Genomic DNA, 13,276 nt, shown 5'->3' with positions numbered 1-13,276 from the left:
GCCTATAAGAAAGTGGCCATTTTCCTTTGGTTAACAGTTCAACGAATAAAATCTTATGCACAACAAATGCATGTCTTTTATGATATATGTACATATAAAAATATAAATGTCTGGGCACACGAAACATATATTTTCCCATGAGTTCATTCTTCTATAGCAGGCTTTAGCTGAACATGGTTGATAAAACCAATAGTTTTGGTTTTTAAGAGATTGTTAGTGTGAAATCCATAACATGCCTACGTTCATTGGACTCAGTTTTCATTTTAAACCACATTTTAAGGAATATTTATGACTAGCGTATGAAAGCAGCAAAAATGAACCAACTTTTTAAACAGTCAGAGATGATGGGTGTTATCACCCAACACCATCTGGAAGAGCACAAGTTCCCACGCCCCAAATTAAAGGCTGATTCCTTTCCCTTTCCAAACCATCACATATACACAAGTGTTTTAAATATAGACATTTAGGGATGGCAAAGCATCAGGTAAAGCCGCATAATTGTCCCAAGCAACCTTCAAGCGGTCCTTTCAAAGGGTATATTTAGTTCATGAACAAAAGGGTTTTTTTCCTGACAGCAACCAGGTCTCATTAATTCCCTTGGTTTTAAGACAACAGCCAACCAATTGTTAATGCCTTCACCCAGATTAATGTCTTCACCCAGAAAAAAATAAATTAGCCAGGCCCATATGGTGCAGATCAGGAGGGCTGGGTTTGCAATAAAGTTTAGACAGCTTTCCAAAACACAGACATTGGAGACACACATGCTGCAGATTAGCAACTGCAAGTGAAGAACCTGAGGGTGGTGGTTTATTCGAGCAAATTAGTCTGGAGTGGTTTTCAGCATGTCCCTTGGGAATAAATATTGTGTAAGCAGAAAGAAAGAAAGAACCCTCTATAACAGTGGTTCCCAACCTTTTTTTGACCAGGGCAGACTTGACCAGGAACCACTTGACCAGGGACCACTTTGACCAAGGACCACTCTCCAACATTATTATTATTATTATTATTATTATTATTATTATTTGCAACATTTCTACCCCACCCTTCTCAACCCCCGAGGGGGGATTCAGAGCGGCTAACGCTGGTTGCAATTCAATGCTGCAAATCACAATATAACAACAATAAATACATAATAGATTAAAGCCATAAATACACAATAGATTAAAAACAATCATATGATCCAGTTTAGTGTCCAAAGTGCCATTATATCTGCTAGCCAAAGGCCTGGTTGCAAAACCACAATTTCAGTTTTTTCCTAAAGGAAAGGAGGGAGGACGTTGATCTAATCTCATTGGGGAGCAAATTCCACAAGCAGGGGGTCACCACTGAGAAGGCCCTGTCCCTCGTCCCCACCAGACGTGTCTGCGAGGTTGGTGGGACTGAGAGCAAGGCCTCCCCGGTGGATCTTAAACTACGAGGCTGAACGTAGCGGGAGATACGTTCGGACAAGTAAGCCAGGCCAGAGCCAAATAGGGTTATTACTAAAACATTAGTACTAAAAGGGGTGCGGCTGGTCAGCTCTGAAGAAAGGAGTGGAAATTAAATAAATAAAATACATATAAAATAAAATAAATAAAGAGGAAGGAGGTTCGTGGACCAGATTTTCGTTCTCGCGGCCCACTGCTCGCCCACAGATTAAGAACTACTGCTCTATAACCATTAAGACATATCTATTCAGATATTTTTCCAGAGCAAAGCCTCCAGAGGTGCACGCCAATATAAGCTTATGCAAAAATTAAAAATGTTCCAAGAGGAGGTATGTTTGCTTAAACAACAGTGTCTTTTTCAAATTAGTGATTCCAGCAGAGGCTATGCTTGTTTGAATACTTTTTAAAAGAGCAAGTTTCAAAGTGTTGTATATTTTGGCATATCATGAAAACAAAAAGTTGAAAGGAAATTAACTTAAACAGAATCACTCAGTTAACTTTTCCACCAGCCAGCAAGACGATGGATTTAGTCATTCACAGCCGTTTCCTCCTGCCTCTACGTTCTTAACGCATGGCGATCTTGTGCAACACTAACGCAACAGTATTTGCATTCCAGAGTTCCCAAGAGAACCCCTGGTGCGAAACCCTGTCTGAGGATACAGATGCATTGCAATGGCCTCCCCCACAAATGCTGCCTGTTTTCATTTGTACAGACATGCAATTTAACTACAGTTGGGATGACAAATGCACTACCTCCATTTTTCCTTGCCTTTGTGTCAGGTCTATGGAAGCGACACTTCCTAATCTGATTAATAGTTCTGAGACATAATGCAAGAACATCTAGCAATCTTTATGCCTCCTAGAAATCCTAGACTAACTTTCGCACAATTCTGGACATTCTTCCGGGGAAGAATAAATTGGGATTTCTGGACAGAGCTTTAAAAGCTCTTTAAAAACCTTTCCCATTTTTGTGAAGAGCCATAACGAACTATCTCCTGAACTCAGGTAAGATTATTACAAATAATCTGAGAATCTGACAGTAGAACATGTGAAAAAGATCTTGGAGTCCTCGTGGACAACAAGTTATGCATGAGCCAACAATGTCATGCGGTGGCTAAAAAAGCCAATGGGATTTTGGGCTGCATAAAAAGAAGTAAAGTGTCTAGATCCAGGGATGTCATGCTACCCCTTTATTCTGCCTTGGTCAGACCACATCTGGAATGTCGTGTCCAATTCTGGGCACCGCAATTTAAGGGAGATGTTGACAAGCTGGAATGTGTCCTTAGGAAAGCAACTAAAATGATCAAGGGTCTGGAGAACAAGCCCTGTGAGGAGTGTTACGCAGGAGCGGCTTAAAGAACTGGGCATTTTTAGCCTGCAGAAGAGAAGGCTGAGAGGAGACATAAGGGCCATGTATAAATATGTGAGGGAAAGTCATAGGGAAGAGGGAACAAGCTTGTTGTCTGCTGCCCTGGAGACTAGGACACAATGGAACAATGGCTTCAAACTACAAGAAAGGATTCCACCTGAACATTAGTAAGAACTTCCTAACTGTGAGAGCTGTTAAGCAGTGGAACTCTCTGCCCCGGATTGTGGTGGAGGCTCCATCTTTGGAAGCTTTTAAGCAGAGGCTGGGTGGCCATCTGTTGGGGGGGGGGGTACTTTGAATGCGATATTTCTGCTTCTTGGCAGGGGGTTGGACTAGATGACCCACAAGGTCTCTTCCAACTCTAGGATTCTATGATTCTATAATCTATAGTGTCAATAACGACTGGTAGCGGCTCTCTCAAGCTGCCCTAGCCTTTCTTGGAAATGCAGGAATTGAATCTATGTGTCAATAGTAAATGTTGTACCACTGCAGTAGCCATCTATTTATTATCTGTAGAGATTGTGAAACTCACTGTTTCCTCTCCACATAAAAAATAGTTTCTTTACAGCCCTTAAATACTGTTTTCTGTCACTGATGTCCATACTATGCCCAATAATTGTGGACATGGAAGCACAAATATCCCAAACACTACTGTTTTTACAGCAATTTTTGAAATTTGTGGTCTTCCTTTCCGTCCGCAAAAGAGTACATATAACGTGAATTGAAATGTAAAACTTTGGTGAGAAGTAATAACCTAAGAAATCACTGCCAAAAAAGGCCATTTTTCTTGGCTATGGATTAAAAATTAAACATAACACCAATGTGATTATCAAGCCATTTGTATGTTTTTAAATGATACTTGTGATGCCCAAAAGCAATAATCATGATTAGTATGAGCACAGAAAGAGTTTGCTTTTTTCCAGACCACTGACTTATTACAAACTCATCAGGCAAAGTATAGCATTAGGAAACCCTCTGATGTTCCACTGAGAGGTCATGTCACACTGAGAGCATGAAAAAACTGTATTGTAGCAAAGAGGGATCCCTCCTGCTAAAAGTACACATACCCAACAGAAAGTTAAAACCACTTACTGTGGCTAGGCCAAGTTTTGATTAATTAGGGGCGCTCCCCTAGAATAAACAGCAGAAGGAAGCAACCCTAGCACACTTTAAGCCACCTTACAGTATAAGTGGGTCCAGTGCCTGTACTATTCCTTGAATTAGGAAAAGAAATTAACTTTTGGATGCAAGATGAAGAATTAAATCAGGGAAAAGCTTCAAGACTCGCCAAAAAGAAATAGTATTATGGCCACAACCATACAAATTACATTAAAACACACTGGATGCTAGGCATACTTATGTTTCTAACAGATTTGCATGTGCACATTTTAATAACATAGCAGTTGCAGTCCAATGCATGTTTATTTACTTGTTTGTTTGTTTGTTTGTTTAAGGCGACTTACAAATTGGCAGCAATTTGATGCCACACAGTCATAAAATACAATTTAAAACATTTAAGACGTTATAAAAATTCATACAAAAACCATTAAAAACATATAATTGCCAATGTCTTCCTGTATACTAGGTAATATACACAGAAATGCACCCTATGGCTGGATCAAAAAAGACAGTCTTCTAAGAAGGTCCATGACACCCAATATTAGCGGCCCATCTAGTCCATATTTTTGTTCAATCAGGGCTCAACCAGCTGCCATAGAAGTCCACAAATATGACATGAACACAACAGCATCCTCAACCTCATGTGCCCCACTGATTGATATGTGAAGGCATACTGCTTCTGACATTGAAGGTAATAAGTCTAGCCAGCAGACACCAATTGCCCTAGCTGCCTAATCCTTTTTAAAAGACATTCAGGATGATAGCCATCAGTATAGGCCAGGGGTCCTCAAACTAAGGCCCGGGGGCCGGATGCGGCCCTCCAAGGTCATTGACCCGGCCCTCGCAAAGGGTCAACCTAAGTCTGAAATGACTTGAAAGCACACAACAACCCTATCTCATCAGCCAAAAGCAGGTCCACACTTCCCATTGAATACTAATAACTTTATATTTGTTAAAATTGTTCTTCTTTTTAATTATTGTATTGTTTAAAGTGTTTTTTGCACTACAAATAAGATATGTGCAGTGTGCATAGGAATCCATTCATTATTATTTTTTTCAAATTATAATCCGGCCCTCCAACAGTTTGAAAGACTGTGACCTGGCCATCTGTTCAAAATGTTTGAGGACCCCTGGTAGAGGCTGTAGACATATATTCTACATTTTAACTTTCATTAGCTTACATATATTTGGACAGATTTGTGGTTTCGATGATAACTTCACAATACAGCAAATGTATCCCTGGACATGTTCTCTTTCTGTTGATGCTGGCTGGAGGATTATGGGAACTGCAATCCCAACTGTGACACCAAAACATATCCTAATCTTAAAGAGTAGTGTTGGAAAACAGCTGAGTAGTGGGGATGGGATCAACACCAGCAGGTTTCATCTTCAAGTTGAGTCACCATTCAAACAAGTGATTCAAAAGGACTTCTTTGGTTGAGATGATCCAACACTTCACAGGTCAAAACCCTAGTATGAATGCAGGATGCTTTTGGAGATCTTAAGAAGCAGGTAGATAAAAAGTAGCTGAAAGATACTGATCATTCCAACTTGAGAAGAAAACTTCTCACAACTCCTAGGAAGTTTACCAAATATGAGGCATGGCCATGAGAAATTACTTGGAAATACAAGTTATTACAAATCATACTTAATTGCACAGTTGGCTCTCCACATCTGTAGGTTTAAGTTTAGCATACATGATCATTCTCAAATTTAATTTTTCAAGGATGCTGACCACAAAGTCACAAGGGAAGACCTAGAGATTCCCAGAGAGAACACTTCTTTAGGCATCTGTAGGTTCTCTAGTGAGATTCTACAGTCAAAATCTCGCCAGCCTTAGAGATTCCCAAAGATATATTCTCACAGGTTAAAAAAATACAGTTTTTCCATTCTTTTTTCTTTCACTTTTGTAAGGGTTCGATGCCTTTAACCCAGTAGTTCCAAACCTGTGGTCCATGGACCACCAGTGGTGCCCAAGAACTAAAACATGGTCCATGGCCTCACTGTTACCAAACCATAGAAATGAGAGAGACTGGTCTCACAGAATCCTCTTATAGTGCCAAGGCTTATTAAATATGTTTTTCTGTGGGCGAGCAGATGGCAGCTACTGGATGGCATATATTCTGTATCAGGAACTAGAGCTAATGTGATCTATCCAATGCAATTTTCTGAATCAGCACCACAAAAAACCAAACCAAATCTAAAGTTGACCAAAAATTGATTTGTAATCCCTTTGGTACTAATGTTGAAAAGTGGTCCCTGGTCAAAAAAAAAAAAAAAGGTTGGGAACCATTGCTTTAACCCCTGTAAAAGTTGAAATGTCTAATTCAATCACTTAAGCCCCAGTTTCAGAAAAACAAGATATAACTATAATTAAAATATTTTCAAAATGTATGAACACATTTTCATAGGTCAATTCAACTTTTAAGTGTGTTTACATCATTAGGATGTTGATGTTCTCAACCACGTTCTCAAACTAATTCTTCACTATAAGCAAAAATCACCCCCTCACTACATTGCAAACACTAGCAAACTTCAGATATGCCTGATGACATTGTAAACCCTGGTTATGCAGAACCTTAAGGTATCTGTACTAGGGCAGAAGTTGTTATCGTAATGGTGACTGGTGCAGTTTCTTAGATATGTGTGGAGTTTCTTGATGCCCAACTGACTACCTTGAGGCTGTTTTTAGGGCAACAGAACCACAGATGCCATGTGAACCTTCCAAGTTCTCCTTTAAAACCAACTATTAAACAAAGGCCTTGCCTCCTAAAATCACCCCAAATTAAGAACCTCACATTTATTCTGTTTTGAAAGATTTTTTTTAAAAAAAAACTGTGAGGCAGCTCTAAAATCACCTTCCTCATCTGCCTGAACTGACGCAACCTCAAAATGAGCCAGAACATTTGCATGGGCAAAACACCCATTTAGGAATCACCACCTCATCACAATCAGTCACTGCTAAGTGCACTTGCCTACAGAAGAGGCCTCCAGGATCTGTTTACCAAAAACAGATTTTTAAGAAAAACTTTTCAGCACCATTAGCCATTCATAGAGAACAAACTGGGCGAAATTCAGCTCATTATTCACAGGATGAAAAGCTCCATAATTTGAAACTGGATTACCTAGAAATTTATGCATTAGCTTTCTTTACTTGGCTATGCCTAATCGAGAAACATGACTACTAGCAAGAGGGACAAAACAAAGGATGAAGTTCAGGTCACAACAGACGAGGAAATGCACACTACCCAAGTTTTTTTAAAGCATTATTTCCTAAAATATATTTTAACTGCACTGATTTCAAGCACCTGAATTAAGGCAAAATGGTCACAAAAATGATAAAAGGGGATGACTTCCTCACTGAACAGAGATTTATTTATTTATTTATTTATTTACCATATTTATATCCTGCCTTTCTCACTCCGGAGGGGACTCAAGGTGGCCTTACAACAGGCAGCAATTTGATGCTGTGCACACATATATTAAATAAACAATTACAATTAAAACCAAATAATTAAAACATGAATTATTAAAATGTCAATTAAAAAGACATCCAAAACATAATCCAGGGCCGTTCCATTTGTCCATCGCATTGATTCATAGTCACTTATTGTACTGCTCCAATTACTTGCCAAAATCTTTGTCCCAAAGCCACATCTGAACTCTTTTCGTGAAGGTCAGGTGAGAAAGGACTGACCTGATTTCACTGGGGAGGGAGTTCTATAGTTGAGGGGCCACTACTGAGAAGGCCCTGTCTCTTGTCCCCACCAATCGTGCCTGCGAAAGAGGTGGGACCAAGAGCAGGGCCTCCCCAGATCTTAATCTCTCGAGGGAGGTACGCTTGGACAGGGAAGCTGGGCCGGAACCGTTTAGGCTATATGGCTAACCTTGTTTCCAGTAACTTTTTCTTGAAGTTAGAATGGAATGACAACTTTAAAAATAACCCACCCGATCCAGAATAATCAATTAGAGGTAGGGCCCAGATTGGTTGTCATACATGGAAGTGGGCACCATATTAAATGGTGGATTCAAAACAGTTATCTTGCACCGTGAATGTCTAATAGCTGTTAAATATCTATGGTTTCTGCACCCATGGATTCAACTATCTACAGCTTTAAAATGTTTTCAAAGCTCAAAACGCAAATCTTAACTTTACCATTTTATATAAGGGATAAAAAGCAAATGTTTCCCCTTGACATTAAGTCTAGTTGAGTCTGGGGGCGGGGGGTGTTCACCTCCATTTCTACGCTGAAGAGCTGGCGTTATCCTTAGACGCCTCATGTGGCCAGCATGACTGCATGGAGCGCCATTACCTTCCCACTGAATCTTTTGCATTTGCATGTTTTCAAACTGCTAGGTTGGCAGAAGCTGGGGCTAGCAACGGGAACTCACTCCATCCTGCGGATTAGAACCAATGACCTTACGGTCAGCAAGTTCTGCAGCTTAGCGGTTGAATCCACTACACCACTGTGGCCCCCCACATATAAGGGATACCATTTTACTATACCACTGTATATAATGGGAGTTGAGCATCCATGGATTTGGATAACCATGAGGTAGCCTGGGACCAAATCTCAGCAGATACCAAGGACCTACTGTAATATGGAAGAGGAGGCCATAAAAGGAAGAAAGTTACAACTGTTTTGCAGCTTAGCTTAAGTTATTGCATGTTGTGCACTTTTTGATAGTTTTTGACTTAGGATAATCTTATCACAGAGTTTTCTTGGCAAGATTTGTTACAAGGGCATTGGGCATCACATTGCTTTGAGTCTGAGAAAGAGTGACATCCAAAGTCATCTGCTAGGTTTGGAGTGGGGATTTGAACCATGTCTCCAGAGTCATAGTCCAACTGAAAGGTCAGTGGTTCAAATCAGGGGAGAGGGGTGAGCTTCCACTGTTAGCCCCAGCTTCAGCCAACCTAGAAGTTTGAAAACTTGCCAATGTCAGTAGATCAATAGGTACCACTCCAATGGGAAGGTAACAGCACTCTATGCAGTCATGCTGGCCACATGACCTTGGAGACATCTATGGACAACGCCGGTTCTTCGTTTTAGAAATGGAGAAAAGCACCACACCCCAAAGCTGGACACGACTAGACTTGATGTCAAGGGGAAACCTTTCCCTTTACTCCAGAGTCATAGTCCAACATAGGAACTGCATCACACTGGCTCTCCTGCTTGCTATTTACCAGTTCTGAATCAGCCTTTCTACAAACCAACTAATGCACAGGCCCTCTGGAAACAAAACTATAGAGTTTGGAGAAGCCAGGACAAGTATATTTCAGGGCAGGGGGGGAAACCATTCTCCCAAACATGTCTGGCACTATACATCTGGAGTCTTCCTGCCTTCAATTCTGATCTAAACAGACAAGCTCAGAGCTCACATGATTCAAAAAAGATAATCTGCGAGGAATGTCTGAGCACACAGATGCTCCCAAATGTCTAACATATATCTGGGAAGGACTTGCTTGACTCTCGGAAGGAAATAATATATGAAGCAGGACCTATGACAACTCGATAGATATTATTTGTTCAGAAGTAAGTCCAAATGACCTCCTCCCACAGAGTCTAAAGTTCTAAGGCTAAACTGTGATAATTTGTCTCCTTGTATAAACAAAGCCAGTTGGTAAGAGAAACATCTGTTAAGAGAGATGAGGAATCTATGGGAGTCTGTGATGTGTTTGAAGACAATTTTAGGGGGGAGAGAGAGAGATGTATATGTATGTATCTATAGCAGACCTGGGCAAACTTAGGCCTTCTCTCCAAGTTTTTGGACTTCAACTCCCACCATCCCTAACAGCCTCAGGTTTAAGTGGCTAGGGGGGGGGGCTGTTAGGAATGGTGGGAGTTGAAGTCCAAAACACCTGAAGGAAGTGCCAAAGTTTGCCCATTTCTGATCTATAGGCTGAGCATCCAGAGTTCGGAAATAATCGAAAACAGTCCCCATGGGTGGTTGAGACAGTGACACCTTTGCTTTCTGCTGGTTCAACGTGCACACATGTTGTCTCACGGACAAAAAGGATTGTATATACAACTAATTTCTGGCAATGGGTATCATAAGGTGCCTTGGGTCCCATCTCTGAGATGTCTTTCTATGTAGCTATATACATATAAAATACGCCAAAAAATTAAAAATATCCAAAAACACTTCTGGTCCCAAGCATTCCAGAGTGGATCCACACTGTCATACAAAGCAGTCCCAAGTGCATTACAAGGCAGGGTAAATCCAGCCTCAAATATGGGACACTCAAGTAGGATCAGTCCATATCAGTCCTTCAAAGAGACTGATGTCTTGCCTTTGTCCTGATTCAGCATCTTCCTTTGGCCTCTTCTTGCGCTCCTGGAGGTCCTGACGTGGCTCTCTGACAAGCCATGCGAGAAAATTTTTGTTTAACGTATTGTCAAAAGGCTTTCATGACCGCAGTCACTGGGTTGTTGTGAGCTTTCCGGGCTGTATGGCCATGCTTCAGAAGCATGCTCTCCTGACATTTTGCCTGCATCTATGACAGGTATCCTCAGAGGTTGTGAGGTCTGTTGGAAACTAGGCAAGTGAAGTTTATATATCTGTGGAGTGTCCAGGGTGGGAGAAAGAACTCTTGTCTGCTTGAGGTAGGTGTGAATGTTGCAATTAGCCACTTTGATTAGCATTGTGGGCCCTTCCACATAACTTTATATCCCAGAATATCAAGGCAGAAAACCCCACCTTATCTGAGTGTGGATTCAGCAGATATTGCGAGATTTTCTACCTTGATATTCTAGGATATAGGGCTGTGTGGAAGGGCCCTGAATGGCCTTGCAGCTTCAAGGTTTGGCTTCTTACTGCTTGGGGGAATCCTTTGTTGGGAGGTGATTAGCTAGCTCTGATTGATTACTGCCTGAACAAGAGTTCTTTCTCCCACCCTGGACAAACACCATTTTCCTAGGGCTCTTCCACACAGTCCTATATCCCAGAATGTCAAGGTAGAAAATCCCACATTATGTGAGTATAGATTCAGATAAAGCAGTTAATAATAATAATAATAACCAGAAACTCAAAATCAAACTGCAAAGGCTCTGCCATAAACCAGTACAGGTGGTCCCAGTGGACATGGGCGCGCTGGGTGCCGTGCCAAAAGATCTCAGCCATCATTTGGAAACAATAAACATTGACAAAATCACAATCTGTCAACTGCAAAAAGCCACCTCACTTGGATCTGCGCGCATCATTTGAAAATACATCACACAGTCCTAGACGCTTGGGAAGTGTTCGACTTGTGATTTTGTGATACGAAATCCAGCATATAGATCTTGTTTGCTGTGACATTCTGTGTTTTTGTATCAGTAAAATAATAATAATAATAATAATAATAAAAGTTTATTCACCCTAGAGAACTCAGGGTGGTTTCCATAGACAAACATGAAACAGACAGAGTAGCCATTAAAATATAAACATAACCTGTAAACAAAATCATATGCATTAAAACAAACTGATTCCATCTGCTTTGAACTGGGTTATCAGAGTCCACACTCAGATAATGTGAGTTTTAATGCGTTGATGTTGTGGGATATAGGGCTGTTTGGAAGGGCCTTGGATGGCCTTGCAACATCAAGGTCTGGCTTCTTACTGCATAGGGGAATCCTTTATTGGGAGGTGATTAGTTGGCCCTGATTGTTTCTTTGTCTGAAAAGAGTTCTTTCTCCCACCCTGGACATTCCACAGGTATATAAACCCCATTTCCCAGGCCTTTCCACACAGCCCTATATCCCAGAATATCAAGGCAGAAACCCCCACATTATCTGCTTTGGACTGGAATATATGGCAGTGTGGACTCAGATAACCCAGTATCCCAGAATATCAAGGCAGCACCCCGCACATTATCTGCTTTGGACTGGAATGTAAGTCAGTGTGGACTCTGATATTCAAAGCAGATATTGTGAGGTTTTCTGCCTTGATATTCTGGGATATAGGGCTGTGTGGAAGGGCCCCAAGTTTCCAATGGACCTCACAACCTCTGAGGATGCCTGCCATAGAGGCAGGAGAGAATGCGTCTGGAACACGGCCATACAGCCCGGGAAACTTACAAACAACCCAAATCTTTTTGTTTGCTTGCTTGCTTGTTTGTTTGTTTGTGTGAGCGCCCGGGCCTGAAGAAACCCCTCCCTCGGGAGGGGGAGAGGGGAGTGGAAGCCCACGACTCACTTCGGAAGCCCCCCGCAAAACAAACCCGGGCGCAGGAGACGCAGAAAGAGCCGCCTTCGGGTCGCGAACACGCGGCGGGGCAGCGCCTGCCAACTGCACGCCTTGGGTGAAGCCAAACAAAACAACAGCAAAGCAAACAGGGTGAAATCAGAGGCGGGAGGAGGGAAGCGGGGAAGGAAAGTCCCGGGTCAACTCCACAAACTGGGAGAGAGCTGGAGCTGGAGACAGAAGGGTTTGGAAAGAGGAGGCGAGAGAAAGGAGAGGGAGAAAAGTATCCAACTCGACAAAGAGAGAGAGAGAGAAGTTGGGAAGGAGAAAGTTTGGCGGAGTGCTGCAAGGAGGAGTCCTTACCCTTGGTCCACTCGACCACTTGCTTGGGGCTCCACTTGCTCACCGGCTCCATCCTCCAAGACTCCCCAGGCGAAGGCGGCTAGGGCTGGCTGATGCGTCCGCTCTGGCCCCGCTGGCGTCGGGCTCCCATCGGAGCAGGCGGCCGCCCAGGCGAGCAGGAGGAGGCAGGCAAGCGGGCGGGCAGGAGTCCCGGCTCCGCGCCGCCCCCTTCGGCCCGGGCCAGCCTCCCTCTCTCCCTCCCTGCCTGCCTGCTTCCCTCCTCCTCCTGGCCCCGCTCTGCCCCCTGCAGGAGGGACGTGGAAGCGCAGCAGGGCAAGACGCTCCCGGGAGGAAAGCCCGCACAGCTCTCCCTTCTGCTTTGCTTTGCCTTTTTCAGCCCCTGAAGGTGGGAAAAGGGCCTGCCTCCAGGGGCAAACCAAGAGTGGGCAACTGGGAAGTCCCTGGGCAGGCTCAGAAGTGGAGTGGGCAGAACAAAAGGCAACCTGGCAAAATGGCACTTCCTAGAACAGTGGGGGGAGGTCGCGAGGGGGTGTCAGAAGGGTCACCAAAGACCATCAGAAAACAGTAGTGGGAAGTTTGGCCCAATTATATCGTTGGTAAGGTTCAGAACAGGCATGTAGCCCCAAATTCTCATGGTGGTCCGTGAGTAGGCCTTACTGGTACATTATTTAAACTGTTATGTTTATTCATATCATGATCTGATCACCCTACTCAATATATCCCATATGCATGGGGGTATTGGGGTAACGATACAAAAGGTTTGCTAGGGTAGACCCTCTTTCACTCGGACTCAGCCCCCCCCCCCCCCCCCGAATCGAAATCCTGGCTACGG

The 13,276-nt window shown here is 42.8% G+C and overlaps 1 protein-coding gene across 2 annotated transcripts in view; it reads right to left on the bottom strand.

Moving 5' to 3' along the window:
- CNKSR3 (CNKSR family member 3) overlaps positions 1 to 12,631 on the bottom strand; it is a 77,021-nt gene extending 64,390 nt beyond the window's left edge. For both annotated transcript variants that reach the window (XM_060753610.2, XM_060753611.2), the window contains exon 1: positions 12,445 to 12,631. In XM_060753610.2, coding sequence (XP_060609593.1) covers positions 12,445 to 12,496 — 52 coding nt within the window. In that variant the 5' untranslated portion in view covers positions 12,497 to 12,631. The remainder of the gene's footprint in view (positions 1 to 12,444) is intronic.
- Between the last annotated feature and the right edge of the window lie 645 nt (positions 12,632 to 13,276).

Source organism: Anolis sagrei, chromosome 1 (genome assembly GCF_037176765.1).
Source record: "Anolis sagrei isolate rAnoSag1 chromosome 1, rAnoSag1.mat, whole genome shotgun sequence".
Classification (NCBI taxonomy): domain Eukaryota; kingdom Metazoa; phylum Chordata; class Lepidosauria; order Squamata; family Dactyloidae; genus Anolis; species Anolis sagrei.
This window is presented reverse-complemented; position numbering and strand designations above follow the sequence as displayed.